This window comes from Pezoporus wallicus, unplaced genomic scaffold (genome assembly GCF_028554395.1).
Source record: "Pezoporus wallicus isolate ANWC-B61680 ecotype Strahan unplaced genomic scaffold, APGP_CSIRO_Pwel_v1 contig_5967, whole genome shotgun sequence".
In the NCBI taxonomy this organism is placed as follows: domain Eukaryota; kingdom Metazoa; phylum Chordata; class Aves; order Psittaciformes; family Psittacidae; genus Pezoporus; species Pezoporus wallicus.
Window position 1 is genome coordinate 3,658,119 of NW_026639377.1, and position 18,467 is coordinate 3,676,585.

General features: G+C 42.7%; 1 protein-coding gene across 1 annotated transcript; it reads left to right on the forward strand.

The window, feature by feature from the left end:
* Positions 1–597: 597 nt before the first annotated feature.
* CCND1 (cyclin D1) lies at positions 598–16,034 on the forward strand. Its single transcript, XM_057414384.1, has 5 exons — positions 598–1,068; positions 2,648–2,863; positions 3,457–3,616; positions 8,498–8,646; positions 14,013–16,034. Exons 1-5 carry the CDS (start codon positions 871–873, stop codon positions 14,166–14,168), a joined length of 879 nt encoding a protein of 292 aa, XP_057270367.1. The 5' UTR covers positions 598–870; the 3' UTR covers positions 14,169–16,034.
* The last annotated feature ends 2,433 nt before the right edge of the window (positions 16,035–18,467 follow it).

The window sequence follows — 18,467 nt, forward strand, 5'->3', positions numbered from 1 at the left end:
GTGCTGTGTGTGGCCTGCTGGGATCAGCTGGTGCCGCATCCCCTGCCACCTCTGTGCGTACACCTTATGCAGGATAAAACCTTTAAAGTGAAAAAAAAAGACTTTGAAAAATAAGATAAGAAAAAGCATCATTTTGATGGGGAGGGGGAGACCCCAATAATTCCTTTACAATTCTGGCATGCAGCAAAACCATCCAGGCTGGGAAAAAATAGGGGCTGAGGAAACGGGAGCAAGCTTTTTCCCTTGAGATCAACTGCTAAGGCTGGGAGTTAAGGTTAGCGTGCAGGTATGTGTCAGTGACAATAATATAATAATAATAGGCTATAAGGGACAGGGTGCTGCCCGGCTCCCCCTGCCTGGTACCCCCAGTAATATCCTAAGCAGGTCTCCTTGTATCCACATCCCTGCGTGCCTATGTGTGGCCTGGCCCCATTCATCATCTGGCTCCCGTTGCAGAACCCGCTCCGTTTTTAAAGTTATGCATGATACACTGAAGAGACAATTTGGGTTTCCCCCACCTCTCCCTCGCCCTTGAAGCGAGCAAGCCCTCGCTTCATTTGCATCGAACCCTGCTCGCTATAAGCGAAGCAAAGGGGGAGGACTTGAAGCCCATGGGATGGCTTTAGGGCTCTGCCCCTTGCTTTTGGCTCTCTCATTCTCTCCCGTGCTTTGATCTCTGCTTAACAACAGTAACGTCACGGGGACCATACTAGAGTTTTGTTGGAAGTTAGAAAGTTTTGCAGCCTCCAGAGGGCTGTAGCGGCAGTAGCAGAAGCAGCATCCAAGGGAGCTCCTGGAAGGGAAGAGCGAGCGAGGAGCGCCTGCCTCAGCCCTGCTGCAGAGTGCTGATTCGGGACGACGGAGGCGGCCATGGAACATCAGCTGCTGTGCTGCGAGGTGGAGACCATCCGACGAGCCTACCACGATGCCAACCTCCTCAATGACAGGGTGCTGCAGACGATGCTGAAGGCGGAGGAGACCTGCTCGCCCTCCGTCTCCTACTTCAAGTGCGTGCAGAAAGAAATCTTGCCATATATGAGGAAAATAGTTGCCACTTGGATGTTGGAGGTTTGTATCTTGCGGGGATTTCCCTTTGCAAGCTTCGGCACCCAGATGAATTAAACCGGAGAGCTGCTCCCCCATCTCCTTGCCTTCACCCCCATAACCATTAATCCCCCCCCCCCCCCCCCCCCCCGATTAGTTCCCCGGCTTCGGAGCGGCCGCTATTGCCGGTTCTTTATCCCTGCCGCGGAGGAGCGGCGGACGCCCCCCCTAACTCCACGCTACACCGGGCCGGGAGTCGGGGGTACCCCGGGACCTTTTCCAGCCGTCGGGGAGAGGCAGTCCCGGCGTGGGGGATCGCCGGGAGCGGCCGGGCCTGCGGCACCCCTGGCCTTGGTGCCCCCGGGGGACCTTTTGCCAGCTCCTTTTTATTGGGGGGGGGGGATATATTTTATTTTAAATTAATATCCTTGTACACGTATGCAAGTGGCTGTCCGTGCCAGTATTATGCGCCATCTTTGTTCTTTTATTTGGAAAGCAAAAGTGTTTATTAATCGAAAAAGAAACCCAACCCTCACCCCGAAGAAAGTCTCGGGGGAGACCGAGCCAAGAGTGGGAGCTGCGGGGGACAGCGGGGACAGGGGACCCCGCTGGGGCTGCGGGCACCGGGAGCGGCCGAGGGGCTCCGGCGGTGCTCTGGGGGGAGCTGCAGGGTGAAAGTTTCTTTGTTCAGCACGAAGAGTGGCTGTGAAGCTGCAGTCACCCCTCAAAGACACGCTTGTGCCGCGGCGTCCGGGCTGCAGGGTCGCAGGGGAAAAGCGAGTTGGAAAAGACCCCGTCCTATGGTGCGAGGCCCCCGAGGGGTGTCCCTTCGGGAGCCCTAGGAGCTGGGCTACATTTTCGTGCCTTTTCGGAAGCTCTGCGAGCCCGGGATCTATTTTTAATTAATTTTTGAAAGCGCAGCACCCTGCCTTTCAGCTGGGAAATGTCGCGCCCGGCTGTGCTGCAGGGCGAGGGAGGGAGGCGGTGGGTTTCACTTCGGCGGGGCTTCGTGGAGCCCCCCAGCAGCACCCCGTCCCCGGGGCTCGGTAAAGGAGCCCCGCCGCTTCATTTTCATCTTTTTTCGAGAGCTCGAATTATTTTTTAAATATTTTTTAATATTTTTTGAAAAGATGACGTCTGGGGAAATGAGGCTGGACGCCACCTTTGTGTCTCGACCCGAGAGGGGGGAAATCAGCACAACGGCAAAGCAGATGACAAAAATAAAAGCGAAATAAGTCACTCCTGGGGAGCAGGGCCCGGCTCTGCACCCCATTCCCGCGTTTTCCTCTGCTTTTTCTTACTTTTTTTCAAACTGGGTTGTAGGGGTTGGAAAGATGGGGACAGACCTTCCCCTCTTCGACACCCCCCTCCCTTTCATAATACCACGAATCGCCTGCGGATTTCTAACGCCGCATTTCTCCCCAGTTTGTCACTCGTGACTTTTTCTTTGATGCCTCTGTTTCTCTCTTCTTTACCCGTTTCCCCCCAGCTGCATTCCCCCCCTAATCTCCTTCAGCCTTGCCCTGCAAAGTCTGGGGGGTGAGGGGAAGCCTGCTTCGCCTCTATTAAATTATTCCTAAACGATTTCTCTCTCTCCTTCCAGGTTTGTGAGGAGCAGAAGTGCGAAGAGGAGGTTTTCCCCTTGGCTATGAATTATTTGGACAGATTTTTGTCGTTTGAACCCCTCAAGAAAAGTCGGTTGCAATTGCTCGGAGCTACCTGCATGTTTGTGGCTTCAAAAATGAAGGAAACTATTCCTCTGACTGCGGAAAAACTGTGCATTTATACAGATAATTCCATCAGGCCGGACGAATTACTGGTAATTTCACGTTTAATCATCTCAGGAAAGAAAAAAAAAGGGAAATAATAAAACAAAAACACGTAAAAAAAAACAAATCGAAGTCGCCGATTGGGAATCCCCTGCCCCCGGAGAGGGTGGTCTCCCTGGAACGGGGCTGCCGGCAGTGGGCGGGAGCTGCTCCCCGCGCCCTCGGAAGCTGTAGCCCCTTAAAGGGCGCGGGGCCAGGCCCGGGATCGGGATGGAGATCGGAACGGGGATCGGGACGGACCCGGCGCTCCCCGGCCGCGGGCCCCGGGCGGCTGCGGCTGGGCGGAGCTCTGGCGCCCCCTGGCGGCCCCGCGGTTTTGCAGCGGCAGGAGCGTCCTGGTGCCCTCCCCCCAGCGCCTGCGCCCCCTGCCCGAGCAGGGGCTCCCCACAATGGGTTCCCCTCAGTCCCGCCGTAGTTCCGTCGTTCCCCCAACCATTCCGCTGTCTCCCAGCCGCCGGGAAAGCGGGCTCGGCCTAGAGCCGGGGCCCAGCCGCGAGTAATGCTCGGCCGGGTGCGTGTGAGCAGAGCTAACCACGTTTTCCCCTCTTCTTCCCTACCTCATCCCTCCTTCTTTTCTTTGCAGCAAATGGAGCTGCTTCTGGTGAATAAGCTGAAATGGAATCTGGCTGCAATGACCCCCCACGATTTCATTGAACATTTCCTTACTAAAATGCCTCTCGCAGAGGACACCAAGCAGATCATCCGTAAACATGCTCAGACTTTTGTGGCTCTGTGCGCTACAGGTATGAGCCCTGCAAGTTAAGCAAACCATGTTGCTTTCTCCAACATGCACCCTACCCCCTGGTTTGTACAGCTTCCTGTAGCTGTGACCTAAAAGTGAGCTGTGGGGAGGTAGTTTAAGCCCCGGTTATTGCCCTTTGCTTGTAGAACGTGGATTACTTTGCAGAGGTAAGTTTGCTTTCGAGAAGATACTTGGCTTTTGTGCACAGTGTATGTTGCTATTGAGGCGTCCCTCAAGGGAAGTCCTCCCCCCCGTGGATTATCTGTGGAGTTGTGGCAGGATTCCTTTGCCTCTGTGTGTGGGAGCTGTACAGGGAATCACTCCCTGCATAGGTTTATTCTTAAGATGAAGTTTTAAAAGCAGAGGGATATTTTATGCTTGTGAATAGCTCTACATGGAGGGGGTGGTGGTGGTGGTGGTGTAAAACTTCCCTCTTCAAGATGCCTCTTGGCCCTCCTGTCCTCCTCCTTGGTGGCTGGTTGGTTGGAGGAAGGCCATGCAGCACTAAGGCTTTGCTGGCACAGCACCGAGCCACTGCCATCTGCACCCTGCTGACCACGTGCTGCACTGAAGCCATGTGCAGGCCTCCAGAGATGCTGAGTAGGGAGGTATCCACACTTGATAACCTCGGTGGGATGTGTGTGATGGCATGGCTTAATGTCGCGTAGTTTTATTTTCCAGAGGTAGATTTGGTATATAAAAAGATGGAAGAAAGATTGCAGGCACTCAGAAGAAAAGTTTTTATTGCACAGAACCAGCTCTACCGCAACGCCTAAAGATAGAACGATTGAGTTATAAACAAGAAATACATAAACACTGGCATTGCTCTTCATCTTGGGGCTAACACCAGCCCAGCAGGCAGTCTGTAAGTTAAGACTGCTTGGAATAACACTTGGTGTTGGGAGCACCACAGCCTTCAGAGAGCTTCACACTAACAGCAACGGCATTTTGGGAATATCAGACTTAACTCTCTGTGCCAGATCCCACCCAAGCTTCCTCTGCTGTTAGCTAAAAAGAGCAGCTACCCAGACTCCCCTTTGGCTATGGGGATGTTTAACCTAGGTTGTTCTGCTGGCAATGACAGGGATGAAAACAAGAGTAGTTCAAAGGTTGGAGACTTGCTACGAGTCCAGTACTTTGATCTACTGTCGGTGTTGTTATGTTTCTTTTAGGAAGCACATCCAGAGCCTTTATTTAACACTGCTACACACCACAGCTGGAGAATGGATCAGTAAATGAGAACCATGTTCTGGGATTTTTACATAGCTTCTTAAACAGCCCCACAGTGCTGAGCTCACCAGAACTGGGGCCCTCTTGAGTTCCCTACAGAAGCTGGGATATTGCCTGGGGAAAAAGCACTCAAGAAGGCTACCACTAGGCTCTGTGTTTTTATTGTCCTTTCTGGATGTCGGGATTTTCTTGCGCCTTTTGCTTTCCCCATGGCTTCATTGTTGGCTAGTGAAGATCACTTGTGGCTTAAGTAGCACCTGGACTTTGCTTTGCTGTTACTGGGTTGTGTTGTATTTCCCCTTGCCAAAATGAACCTAGATGGACTGTAAACTGCCTGGATGCTGTGGGGCCCGATCCAAAGTCCACTAGAAACACACTCACTTAAGTGGCCTCAGGGGCAAGTACAGTATATACTTTGCATGAAGTTCAGCCTGTGTCCTCTGCTGTAAATGAGAGGGTCTCCAAAGAAGAGCTGGCAAAATAATGCTTGCTTAGAAAATGAAAGTTGGCTTCACAGGGTGAAGGTTATGGAAGCGTTGCTAGATGTGCATATATGTGTTTGCTCCAGAAAGAGAAGGTTATGCTGAAAGGTGAAGTTAAAGAGGAATTCCTTCTAAGCTCCCTCTTCAGTTGTCTGGCTGGTAGAAGTATATTTGTTTAATTTGGTTTAGTTGTGAAAAAAAAAAAAAGAAAAAACATTTTCACCAAAGGATGTCTTTGTGCTGTGGTAGGTTCGGGCAAAAAAGCAAAGGGAAGAAGAAGAAAAAAAATTACCAGGGGTTGTTTGAAGTTAACACATAATTGAGCTTAATGAATGGGGCTTTGGCATGGCGGAGGAAGGCAGGGAGAGCTCAAAAGGAAGCAAGCCTCTTTTGGCCCAAGTTAAGACCAGTGTTGAGGGAGAACTGCAGCTCTACACAAGCATAACAATGAATGGCAACAAATATTGGAGCTTCAGCATTTCATTATGTTCCTCTGGTTATCAAAACATACTAGGTTCCTTTTATACTACTATTATTGCTGTTTTTATTGTTGTTGCTTTCCTCCTCTGGGATGGAGAAAGAAAGATCCCTCCTTTGAAACGAAAGTGTTACAATTCCCCTATTTGCTGGCCTTAATAAAATTGGAAGTCTCAAGGTATGTGACCAGTTGGAACCTGTTGCATCTTGCAGCAAGTGATTTATGTTCGCAGTTTTGATTTGCCTCAATGAAAAGATTTTCATTCATAGCCCCCAGCTCTCCAGACGGATGGAATTGCTGCTCCATTTAAAAAGGAAAAGGGGTGACTCGCCTTGTTAGGAATTTTTTTTAAAGCACTGCAGTGCCTATATGCTTGCTTTGTCCTCCCTTCAGGGTGGCTGGCATTCTTCTCTCTCCTCCCCCTCCTCTCTCTCTCCCTCTCTCTCTTTTTAACAACGCTGAAGTTGTTTATTCTTTTTGGATGAAGTCTCAGATAGGCTACTGGGGATGTGTGCTTCAATTGATGGGGCCCCCTACCCCATTGTGGCTGTGTCAGGTCTAATTCATCTCACCGAAGCCCCCTTGTTCCTGAGCGTTCAATAGCGCAAGATGAGGCGATGAAGGCTGACAATGATGCCACACTCTTCACTTGGGGGCATCCAATTACAGGCGAGAGGGGCCCCCTGATTAATATGCTGAAATTAGTGGCCTCTGCCACAAATAATTCCTTGTTGAGCTGCAACAAAAAGGCAGTCCATGCTGCTTGTCTGGAGTGGTTATAGGGACAGACACAAACTGGTCATTTAAACTTCATTATCACTTTTCCACCTTGGAAAGGATGAGGGTGTGACTATGAATTCATGTTCTTGTTTACTGCTCCATTTAAAAGAAGGATGCAAATATAAACAGGATCCTGTCAGGACAGACTGATTAAACTGACACATTTTGGTCATGTTCTGTTTGTGGAGCTCAGTAAATAAGTGTCATGAACACTCTGCAACCCTACTACCCACATGAGCAGCCCAAGCTTAGTGGAATTCATGCTTGCCTACTGAAATCCCTTATGTCTGAGGCCTACCTGCAACTGTGTATTGTATTTCAGTGAGGGGACTGGCTTTGCAATGTGTGTAGTGTCAGTAAGTAGTCTGGACTTCCTTAGATTTTTGGGAGTGACGGAAGGTTGCTAGAAGATGGGTCTATTTAATATCCTCCTGGCAATGGACAGATTAGGAAAAGGGGATAAACTAAATTCATTTCAAGCACAAATGAGGCTATTTCAGATCAAGTTTGCCTTTCTGCTGGCAGGGCATCTCATAAGTTTGGTGACAGTTCATCATACCAGTTTAATTTTGAAAGTTTGCAGCGTGCAGGGTAAAATGCCCCTTTGAAGGTAGGTGTTGGTCAGTGCTACAATGGAGTGTCAGAGGTATCTGAATAGTTTCAGAAAGGGGACTTTCACGGAGTCCCAAAATCTGTAGTTTCACTGGTAAAACATGTACACAAAAGTTATTTTATCATAATAAAGGAGATGCATGATTTAATGCTTAAACTGTTCTGCTGAGCCCTCTAAGCTGTCTGTTCCTTTGATTTCATTCAAGGGTTTGACAGACGGTTTATATTTTTTCAACCCAGAGGAAGCTGTATCCTGATAAAAGCTGAAGGAATGTGTCTCAGGTTCTGGTGTACAATGTGGCATTTCCTTTTCATCCTCAAAATTAGACATTCACTTGTGCCACTTGCCTCCTTTGTTTCTGATTCTCCTCCAAGGTGTACACTGCCCCAGATCAAATGCACTCATGTTCATCAGAAAGCGTCTTGGCATTAAAATGTGAATTATTCTTACTAAAAAAAAACAACCAACACCAAACTAACAAAGCAAAGTAGAAACCCATATGAAAAACATGCTAAATGGCAGAGGTAGCCCCTTAAGGAATCATGGGAGAGGCTTTGTGGAGAGACCTACAGCAATGCAGTCTGGAAGGGGGCCCAGCCTCTTGTCAGCATGGTGTCACATCAGAATGTAACTGATTGTCCGCCAATTCTTGGGACCCCCATCACTTAGTTATGCCACATTTACATTAAATCCCTGTTGCCAGGATGGATGGCAGCCACTGACAAGAGACTAGCTTGAGACAAAGCATTTTGAAGATGAAACCTTAAATATGGATTATCTGCCTCCTGACAGGGTTAAGCAGTCTTTCTCTTCCTTTTTTGTGGGTGTTGTTCATTAAAGCTATATTCCTTTGACTGTCAGTGCAAAGTTTTCTGTTTTAAAAGGCCTGAGCACTTACTAGAGTTCACCTAAGATCCCATCACGCACAAATGCAAACAGGTTTTCTTGGATGTCTAGTGCCACTGACCATAGTGGCATTATTTACATGAGCAAAGTATTTTAACATTTGAAGAACAGGGGCCCTGCTTATGATAAAAGTCCCTTGGAGTGATGAATGGCCTCCCAGGCTCAGTGCTAGAAAGGGCTATTTGCTGAAGTACAGTTGCTCTTGTGGATAAGTGTTTACAGGTTTGGACCTGTAACAGTTTAGAGCGGGAGGCACTTTTCTGCTCCCACTTTTCCTTACCTTCTTGGATGCAATACTTGGCAGCTGAAGCCCTGCTGGTAGCAGGGTGTATGTGTATGGGCAGGCTTCTAAAGCAATCATTTCAGGTTTTTTTTTTTTTTTTCTCCATACAGATATTAAATTTATTTCAAACCCACCTTCCATGATTGCAGCTGGCAGTGTGGTAGCAGCTGTGCAAGGCCTGCATCTGGGGAACACTAACACTTTCCTCTCCTATCAATGCCTCACACACTTCCTATCACAAGTTATCAGATGTGATCCGGTAAGTAATTCTTCCTCTCAGTTGATCTCCTGCCTTAGAGTTTAAGAATGAATATAGTAGCATCTGACGTAAATCTTGATCAAAGTCAAGATTGTTGAACATGTTCTCTTGTGTCCATCCTAGTTATTTAGCTGTCATTTATAGCCATTAATAATCTGGTTCACTGATAGGAATGTCATATCCAGTTCAGATGTTTGTAAGAGAGGTGTAAAGGACTAAGCAAAGAAAAAACTCTGTGCATTTAGGACATTGCAGAGGCTGGATTTGGTTGCAGGTAATTAAACCAGGAGTCTCTGTAAAACAAAACTTTGAAAGCAAGACCACGAGAAATAGTGAGACCTCGAGGTATCTCTGACCTTATCTTTGACAATTCTTGAGGCCTTTTATTGTGCCAAGTGGTGTGAAAAAGCCCTTCTTGAAAGAGTTCTAATGATCTAATTTGGTTTATTACATGCTACACCTGCACAGTAGCTGGCATTGAATTCTTTTTTCGAAACAAATGGCTTGTCCCAGGACTTTCTGACAAGGTAGATGGTCCTCACAGGACTCATTTTGCCCTGCAGCTTCCAGGAGATGCACATCAGTAACTAGTGAGCAATAAACCTTTCATGAGTGAATGGGCCAGGAAGGGAGCCTACAAGGAAGACCTAAAGTCAATGATCCATGTCATAATGGTGTGTGAAGTTGGGGCAGAGTTGAGCTTTGTTTTGTAACAATGCGGAAGACCAATAAATAGATGCTTTAAAAAGGCTCTTGTGAGGTCTCCCAAGCACTGGACAATGAGTCAAAGACAAATCTGTGGTTAGCAGCAGAATCTTTGAGATGCTCTTCAATTATTTTACAAGTTAATAATCTGAATGCATAGAGAACTGTACTAGTCCAGACACTGCAAAGTTAGGTTTGTGTAACTCTGTTGACAGGATTGAGTGATTTCTAGAAAGATGAATAATAATTAATGACTCACAAAAGAATATTTAACTTTTGCTAGAAAGTATGAAACAGTTGCTGACAAACATGATTTCTCAGCATATTGAGATTGATCACCTTAACAGTGCCTCGGTATTGAGGGTGTTATTTTTGCCATTTATCTTACTGCAGCTAAAGTAATACGGATGCAGTGCTGAAATATTAAAATACTGTAAGAACTGCAAATGCTGCAATAAAACATTGCTCTGTTTGGTATTATATGTGTAATGCATAATGCTTCTAGTCAGTCTGTAGATATTTCAGTGTATGGTTGGCTACTGTCCAGCACCAGATATCTAAAGCAGGTACTGAGAAAAAATGCTAGGCTCACTATCTGTCCTGACAGTATCAATTCAAATAACTTTATTTAATCATTCCTGATTCAGAGCATTGAAGTAGATTCTCTCACATCTTGGAGAAAAACAGCGTGTCCTTATGTGGCTTGACTTAGTTGACGACAGAGCTCTTTTAAAAGAAAACAAAGTATTTTTAGGAAGAAATGAGAATTTATTATTTTTTCTCTTCATTGTCCACTCATTGCAAGGCCACAATCTGTATAACCCGAACTTAAAGTTAACAGCATGAAAAGGAAGTAACTCACCTCCGTCTTCCATAGCCAAATGTGTAACAGCAGATGGAGTTAGAAGTGTTTTTATAGATTGCTACAGAAAATAAGCATCATTAAAAGATATGTATGTATCACTGTACTTGTAACTGAATAAGGGAACAGCTTCTTTAACTACCATGGCTTTGAACAGAGAAATCTGCTTGGTTTCACACATAGCATGAGTTGCCGGAATAGAGAATTTTCCGTAAGATGTGCCTGTGTAATCCATGGTATCAAATGCTATTCCCATTATTTTACTTCAGTAGCATGTAGATGAAGTTTGTTACTCCATTGTGATGGTTCTCCTTGTGCAAACTAAGAGGCTTTATATTGAATTGTCATGAAATATTAAAGGCATGCATTATAAGATGGCTAACATTCTCTCTGATTATGTGTTAGCTAAGGCAGCTGGATTTCTTGTTGTGAAATTACACTTTTTTTTACCTTTAGTTTCAAAGACAGCAGAATCTGAAGTAAAATGAGTATCACTTGATTGGAATTCCTTTATGGTTCATGTTTATGTTGGTGGGAGTCCAGTTTCCCATTTTGCCTTTGATCAGGGGTAATTAGAAGTCAGATAATCACAATTAGAAGTCTTGGGCTGTCTTCCATCGTTCTGTTCTTGACCCCATCATCCAAAGAGATTAAATTTTACCTGACATTCATTTCCAGGCCAGAAATTTGCTAAACTAGATTAGATTGGGTTTCCATGCTGTCTGTTAGTACACTGGAATTCGTCTCCTGCCTGCCTCTACTCAGAGGCACCTTCAACCATGTGCTTGTTTCCAGAGCGGGTCAGGGAGTAACAAAGGATTACCAAGCAGCTCCTTTGTTGTTGTTGTTTGTTTCCTTTACTATCTGGCCCTGGAGTCTGATCATGGCTTCTGTGTGCGTTAAAGGTATTTGACCACATCAGTTAAGCTAGTAAGCCTCCTTATTTTTCACAGGGGAGTTTAATTAATCCAGGAAGGGTTTATGACTTTGAACAAACTGTGGGCATTGAGAATTTGGGTAGCGAAGTAGAAAAGTTGTTGGGAGAAGTTACCAGAGTAATTCACAAGGTTTGGATTTGCTTTCCAGTGTTCAGAAGTACTGAGAATGCAAAAAAGCTTTGGTGAGATTGTTCACAGGGAATTTATATTTTTCTGCTGGTTTTGCTAGCTCTAATACATTCCTATAGTCAAACTATTCATCATAGAATCATAGAATGGTTGGGGTTGGAACGGACTGTAAGATATCTAGTCATCTGAATAAGAAATGAACAGAAATGCCTAAAACAAAATAATTACTGTTCGTTCAACTGTAGCTTAAAACATAGTCTCTTCATAATAAATTGTAGAATTGTGTTTTAAAATACTACATTTCCAACATGCTGTACTCTTGAGAATCTCACAGAAAAAAAAAAAAAAAAAAAAAAAAAGAAGGTAAAAAAATACCTTTAAGTTACACAGACTTGAGTAATTATCCACGACTGGAATCCAGAGGGAGAATAATTTCTAGAAATGCTTTTGAATGGTTTCAGTTTTCAGAGCTCAAACACACTGTATACAAATGGTTAAGATTAAAAAAACAAACCCAAACAAACACAAAACCCCCACCAAACAATACATGCCCCCTTCCCCTCCAAAAAAAAGCCTACAGGCGTAGGTGTTGCTCTGAATATATAAATTGGCTTTCAGTTTGGAACGCTGAACATGCCACCTTGTTAAAATAGAATTACCCTCGAAAGTGCCTCGATCTGTAAACCCCAGAATATGTAAACCTCCTGTACTATTTAATACATCTAATTCCAAGTGTGACTGAGGTGTGTGGTACAGGACATGCAAGGAGGAGCTTTACAGTCAGGATTGATCCGTCATACCTTGAGAAGGGGGGAAAGGACTTCATGGAGATCTTATTGTGAAGGCCAGAGGTATGTAGGAGCCAAAGGCATGATGGCTTTAGGATATGAGGCGTTTCTTTTTGTCATTTAAAACACTGTGTGTCTCTGTCAAGAGGAAATATTACACTAGGGTTTAAACCAGAAAAGGTCATAGGTTATGTGTTTTCAGTGAGCTGTAACGGATGGTCTGATCTGCTTAGAGGTAGGATTAACCTCCCTCTCTCAGAAAGGACTTGCAGAGAATTGTTCGCTTGGGTTTCTAATCTTATTTTACCCCAAATGCCATGTGCCCCTATTGGTGGCAGGGGAGATTTCTGTGGTAGTGGAATCAGTGAAAAGCTGGTAGATCACACAAGAAGCCTCTGAATGAAGGCAGAATTGAAACTGCGAAATAAAGAAAACAGCAGGCAGGTCACCCTCTCAGGAAAACAACATTCATTCTCAGTCATGCACATCCTAACACTTTTGACAGCAATTTATCATGGAAGACTGGGTTCACTGCAAGGGCTAACACAAGTCATAGGTTAAAGCAGAAAAGGCAATCCTGAAAGGAAACTTCGAAGTCCTTAATACACAGAGCTAAATTTGTTGGGAAAAAGCTCATGATGTTTGTTACAAAGACAGGAGTAAACAGCATGCTGAAGGCATTCTGGCAAAAGGTCTTGTGATTTGCCTATTTAAGGCACCATTTCCTTGTCATTGCAATGGATGTGCACGGCTCTGAAGAATGCAACCAGAACTTGCAGAAGGTTGCGATAGGTTGAGCTAACAGGCCTTCTCCAATTGTAACTGCTGTGGATTGATAAGTAGAATTGGGTATAAATACTCACGGTCTTAATGCCTGGGGGAAGTTGCTTTTTCCCACCTTAGTGCTTGTCCTGGTTCTTTATGCTTTTAATTCACGCTGATGTCTGTGTGAGTGGCGAGGGTCTTGGACCCTCCCGAACACTCATTAAGACTGTGGGTACATTCTGTTCAGAGAAAATGCTTGTGAAGCAAGGGAAGGAGACCTCACCCTGGCTGAGATTTCAAGGTGAATGCAGTAGCAAACTGAAAGCTTGGCAGCACTTTGTAATGCATGGTTAGGAAGGTGTGTTTAGTGATGCTTCTGATAAATTTCCCCAGTCTGGGGTTAAACAGTCCAGGACGTTTTTGTGTTCAGACGCTTCCTGAGTTAGAAATCAGGTTGCTAACTTGAGCTGCCCACTACTGGACACAGCAGCAGTTGGCAGGCAACTTTGGTGGGCATGTATATCTAAATATGTATTTCTTAGAACCTCTAGGTAAGAACTTTGTATTTTCAGAACTCAGCCTGGAAAATTCACTGTTTATGACCATCACTTCTAATAGACTGTACTGCAGAAATGTTTCTGTGGCCCAGCTCAGTCTCATGTCTTTGCAGTGCTATTCATTTAATTTTGATTGATTCACACTGCTGTCCAGTCAGACTGTTCCCCTTTTTTCAAAAGGTATAAAAACCAGTGAGGTAAAAGATACTATGAATGGGCCTTTACAGGACTGCTGTGTTAGCAGTGCAGGCACGGTCCTGCCTGGGTTAGTTACTACATGTGTCACTAGTGGAGCATGCAAAACATTCAGCTGTAGACCAGTGGTTGAGACTAACAACAGAAGGGCAGAGGACCGTGTATGGAGATGCTTGCCTAGGCCATTAAATAAGAGAGGGCAAGAGTTAGTTGACGAAGATCCAGGCTAGCGTCCTGCAGAAAATGGGTGGCTTGCCCAGTCCTTTTGCTAATCTTGTTCTTCACAGACTCCTTTCAGTCTGCTGCCCTCCCAGATAACTTGGGATATGTTTCTCTTGCTTTTTCAAGAAATGGTATTTGTTCTGTGATCTTACTGTTTTTCTAAAGGACTCTGGATCTTTTTCTGCTTCCGTTTAATCTTCTGTAGGATTGTTTACGAGCCTGCCAAGAACAGATTGAGTCCCTCCTTGAATCCAGTCTACGTCAGGCACAGCAGCACAACGTATCTTCAGAAACAAAGACTGTAGAGGATGAAGCAGACCTTTCCTGCACACCTACTGATGTGCGAGATGTGAACATTTAAGAGGACTTCTAAAGGGTTTGCTTGGCCAGAAAAAGCAGACAAAGAAAGGGCATCTGAGAAGGAATCAGCATCAGGATCTCCCCCCCAGAAACCCTTTTCTTCAGGACATTTTTATACCAGAAGGGAAAATCAGTCTTGTTATATTTTTTCTTGCTCTGTCTCCCTTCCATCTGTGACTTCAAAAAAACAAATAAACAAAAAATACCCCCAAAACTGTCTTTAAAAAAAAAAAAAGAAAAAAAATAGTATTTGCATTACCCACAGGGGTTTGTGCTACAAAAATAGAGGATTTTATACAATAATAATCAACTAGTTTTTATATTAAAGTGTTCTTGTCTGTATGTTGTAAAAATAGGCATTAACACACAAAATGTCTCCAGGGGAGGTATTAGATTTGATTTCTTACATATAAAACAAACCAGCCAACCATTTTTAAAGTAGAAGAGGGTTGTTTTTTTTTTCTTCTCTGATAGTAAATGAAATACTTTTTTTTTTCTTTAAAAAACATAGCTTTAACGCAGTTCTAGGCTTTTCTGTATCTTGCTTGCTTATGCATTTAGTCACTTTATGATTCATTTGTAAATGTTTATTTCCTTAGGTTGTTTTTTTTTTTTTATCATCCTCTTCACCTTACAAATGGTTCACATAACCCATAAGTTAGTATATGGTAGTATGCAGCATTATTTTATGTTAATCTTTTTTTTTTTAGTGCCTGTGGATTGCCTGTGCATAAGGCATTTATAGGGTTCCAGCTTAGCATTGTTGGAAAAGGCCAATGTACTACTCATACAGTACTCTAGAGAGTAAGAGAAACCGAAATAGTGACATAATATATTCTATTTTTGTAATCTTCCTATTTTTGTAGTTAGCTGTGTAAAAATGCTGGTCTGACCCCACAGATACTCAGCCTATTGATGTTCAGGTTCAATCCACAGTTCAGTCTTTTATTTTGTTGTTTGTTTGTAATATTCTAAACCCATTCCATTCAAAGCACTTTCAGTCCATTAGATATAGGAAATTCTTTTATTGTGTGGGAAATATTTTTTTTCTTTTTTAATGGAATGGTTTGGAAATATATAAGTGCTTGTTCGCAAACTTGGAATTGCAAAGCAAGTGCATTTAACTATGGTGTTAGAGGAGAGGTGATATTTTCTTTCTGAAGGTTGTGTTCCAGTAAGAGAAATTGCATTCACAAATTGCCAGGAGATATCTTCCTATCCTTTTCTATAGAAAAGTTGAAGTTTAGAATCCTTTGGTGCCAACTCATCTTTATAAAATTAGGGGGCCTTAAAGGTTCACATATAGGACACATAGTTTTAAGGACTGTCACTAGATGTTTTACAACTGAAGGTTTTTAAACACTAAAATATATAATTTATAGTTAACGCTAAAAAAAAGAATATTTATTGCAGAGGATGTTCATTAAGGCCAGTATGATTTGTAAATTAATGCAATCGCCCCTTTTTGTTTTTGAAAGAATCTTTCTCCCCTTGACCTTGCAGTTTTAACAGAGCTTATTAAAGAAGAAAGGACATGCTTCAAAGCGCAAACCCAAAACAAAGCAGTCTGCTCGGCCCCTTCCTATCCATGTTCAAAAGCAGTCTAACCACGCAACAAAACGCCATAGTCAAGAGATATGAGAATTGGAGTACTTGAAAGAAGGTTTTTACTCCAGTATATGTGCCCCTTTTTATTTAGCTACAAATAGAAAATTTGCACATCTTGGGCTATGTATCATTTTATTATTATTTTAGAAAGTAGCTGAAGGGACGTGGACATAGCTGTTGAAGTTGAGGCTCGAGGAGAATGTGATGGTGAAATGTATGTGAGAAAACTGCCGCTAAGGTGTTGATTGTAAAAAAACAACCCAACAAAATGACAAAAAAAAGGAAAAAAAAAAAAAAGAAAAAAAAAAACCCTTAAACATTAAAACAAACAAACAAAAAAAGGAGTGGATGCTCCATTTTTATTGAGCTGCTATGGATAAATTCCCAGCATGGTTTGAAAAAAAAAAAAATTAACATTGCTTTTCTGTATCATTGTCATTGTGTTTTGCTGCTATTTTGTGGATCAGTTTGTTTTTTTTTTTGTTATACAATGTCATATACTGCCATGTTATAGGTTTTAATTTTCTCATAGAAAATTATATTATTGACATCACTTTTTTTTGGTAGGTTTTTTTTTTTTATGTGATCAATTTTTACTTAATGTGATTACTGCTCTATTCCAAAAAAGGTTCCTGTTTCACAATACCTCATACTTCAGTTAACCATGTCTAGACCAGGTTTTAATGTTTGTACACAGTGCCTCATAGTTCTACTGCAGACGGAAATGCATCGAATGGGTCTCGCGATTTGCAACTAGGTTGCGTTAACTTAAAACCAGCAGACATTTCAGAACATCAAGTAATGTCATGTTGTTTTAATGCATTTTATAAAGCTGGATTCTTTTTGTCTGACCTGGGTTTTATTATAGTAGTTTGAAGCTGTGTTATTAGCCACATTGATATACGAAAGGTGCATTATAATGTAACTCTTGGATGCCACCTGATGTGGTTTCCCAGCAGTTGGAACACATCATTTGGTATGACAGGTTATCTTCTGGAACTCATAAGTATTGTGTTTAATCTGTTATGATATACTAGGGTTTTGTTTTTGTTGTTGTTTTTTTTTTTTATTATTATAGTGTAATGCTAATTTAAAAGGCCTGTAAATCTCATAAATAAGCCAGCTAACAGAGTTGTATGCTGAAGAATAATCTAGCTGTTGCCTGTATGCTGCTAAACCAAAACAGAATTAGAACTCATTCTGAGGCAAATGCAGTTAAGATCCTACATAGTGCATAAATAAAGCATTGCAATGCTACTAGCAGTCGCAGGACCCAGGAGGACTGGATACATTCTGTCCAAATTTCAGGAACATTTCTAACTGCTTACCTCATGAAACACTTCTGTTTGTGGCATCTCTGTGTCTCTGAACCAAACATGATTATTGAGTTAGTGCTTGTTGGTTATAATTATACATTACACTGAGTGGCAGTGTGTACTGCAAACTTCTTTAATAAAATATTGTATGTACTAAAAGGCCAAATCCAGATTAAGTGGGTTCATGTGCCAACAGAGATGCTTTATTTGTCACATTATTATAACAATCTGTAGTAAGCAAGCAATTCAGATTTGTACATTTTTATATTGTACTTATTGGCATCACTGGTCTGAAATGCACATTTTCACCAACAGACCTGAAACAGACAAGTTTCCAGTGGAAAAAACCTAAAATCTAGAAATAAAATTGGTAAAACCCAATGTCGGCTTTTTATTTTTATTATTTTACTTTTACATTGCCTTCACAAATGCTGAAAGGCAGTAACCACCTGATGCAGTGAGTAAACCACGTGACATTCTTTGGTTTTGACTCTATGCTTTAATAGTTGCAATGCTGAAGACCTTTTGTTATTTTAGGAAACCACAGGGGTTTTTGGCCATGGGTAGGTGACTACTTGTCACAGTGATGTGTGTTTTTAAAGCAGCAGTTTTTGCTGAAGACTTTATTTTAAACATAAAGTAAAATAGCACTTGGTGGTTCTTGTCACTAAAAGGTAAAATAGAGTAGGTGTAGGATAATACAGAATACTTATTTGTATTTATTTAACAGCATAAGGTTTTGTGTCTTAGATACCTTTACAGAAGATTGCAGCAGTGAGGTTAACCTGCCTTTTCTATCCCTTCTCCTCATGCACAGCTTTTGTATCTTGCTATTTTATGACTAAGATAACAGGGAATAAGCCTGAAAATGTAAAACCCTACTAAAAATACATAAAGAAGAAATGGACCTAGAAGGGCAGAAATTAATGTATAAAATCATAGAATCACCAGGTTGGAAAGACCTTTAAGATCATCAAGTCCAACCATTCCCCCAGCACTGCCAAGTCCACCACTAAACCATGTCACTGAAAAATAACCCATCTCTATTCACATTCCAAAATATCTCTGAAAACTGGGGATTATCAATTATCAATTATTACCAAAGCAGGACACAGCAGAAACAGCTTATACTTAGTAGAGATGGTCAGGCTTATAACCTATGGATTTGACTATTTACCCTGTATTTCTGCCTTAAAAAACACCAAAAATCTATGCAAAGCATCAAATGTTGTGTGTCCTAAGAAAAATTAGTAATCTAGTATCTGCCTTCTGAGTTTCCCACTGACTAAACTTCACATTCATTGCAGTAAGTACACAAAAGGAAATGAAAAATGAAACTCTTGAGCTAACACCTAATGTTAATCACAGCCCAGTGC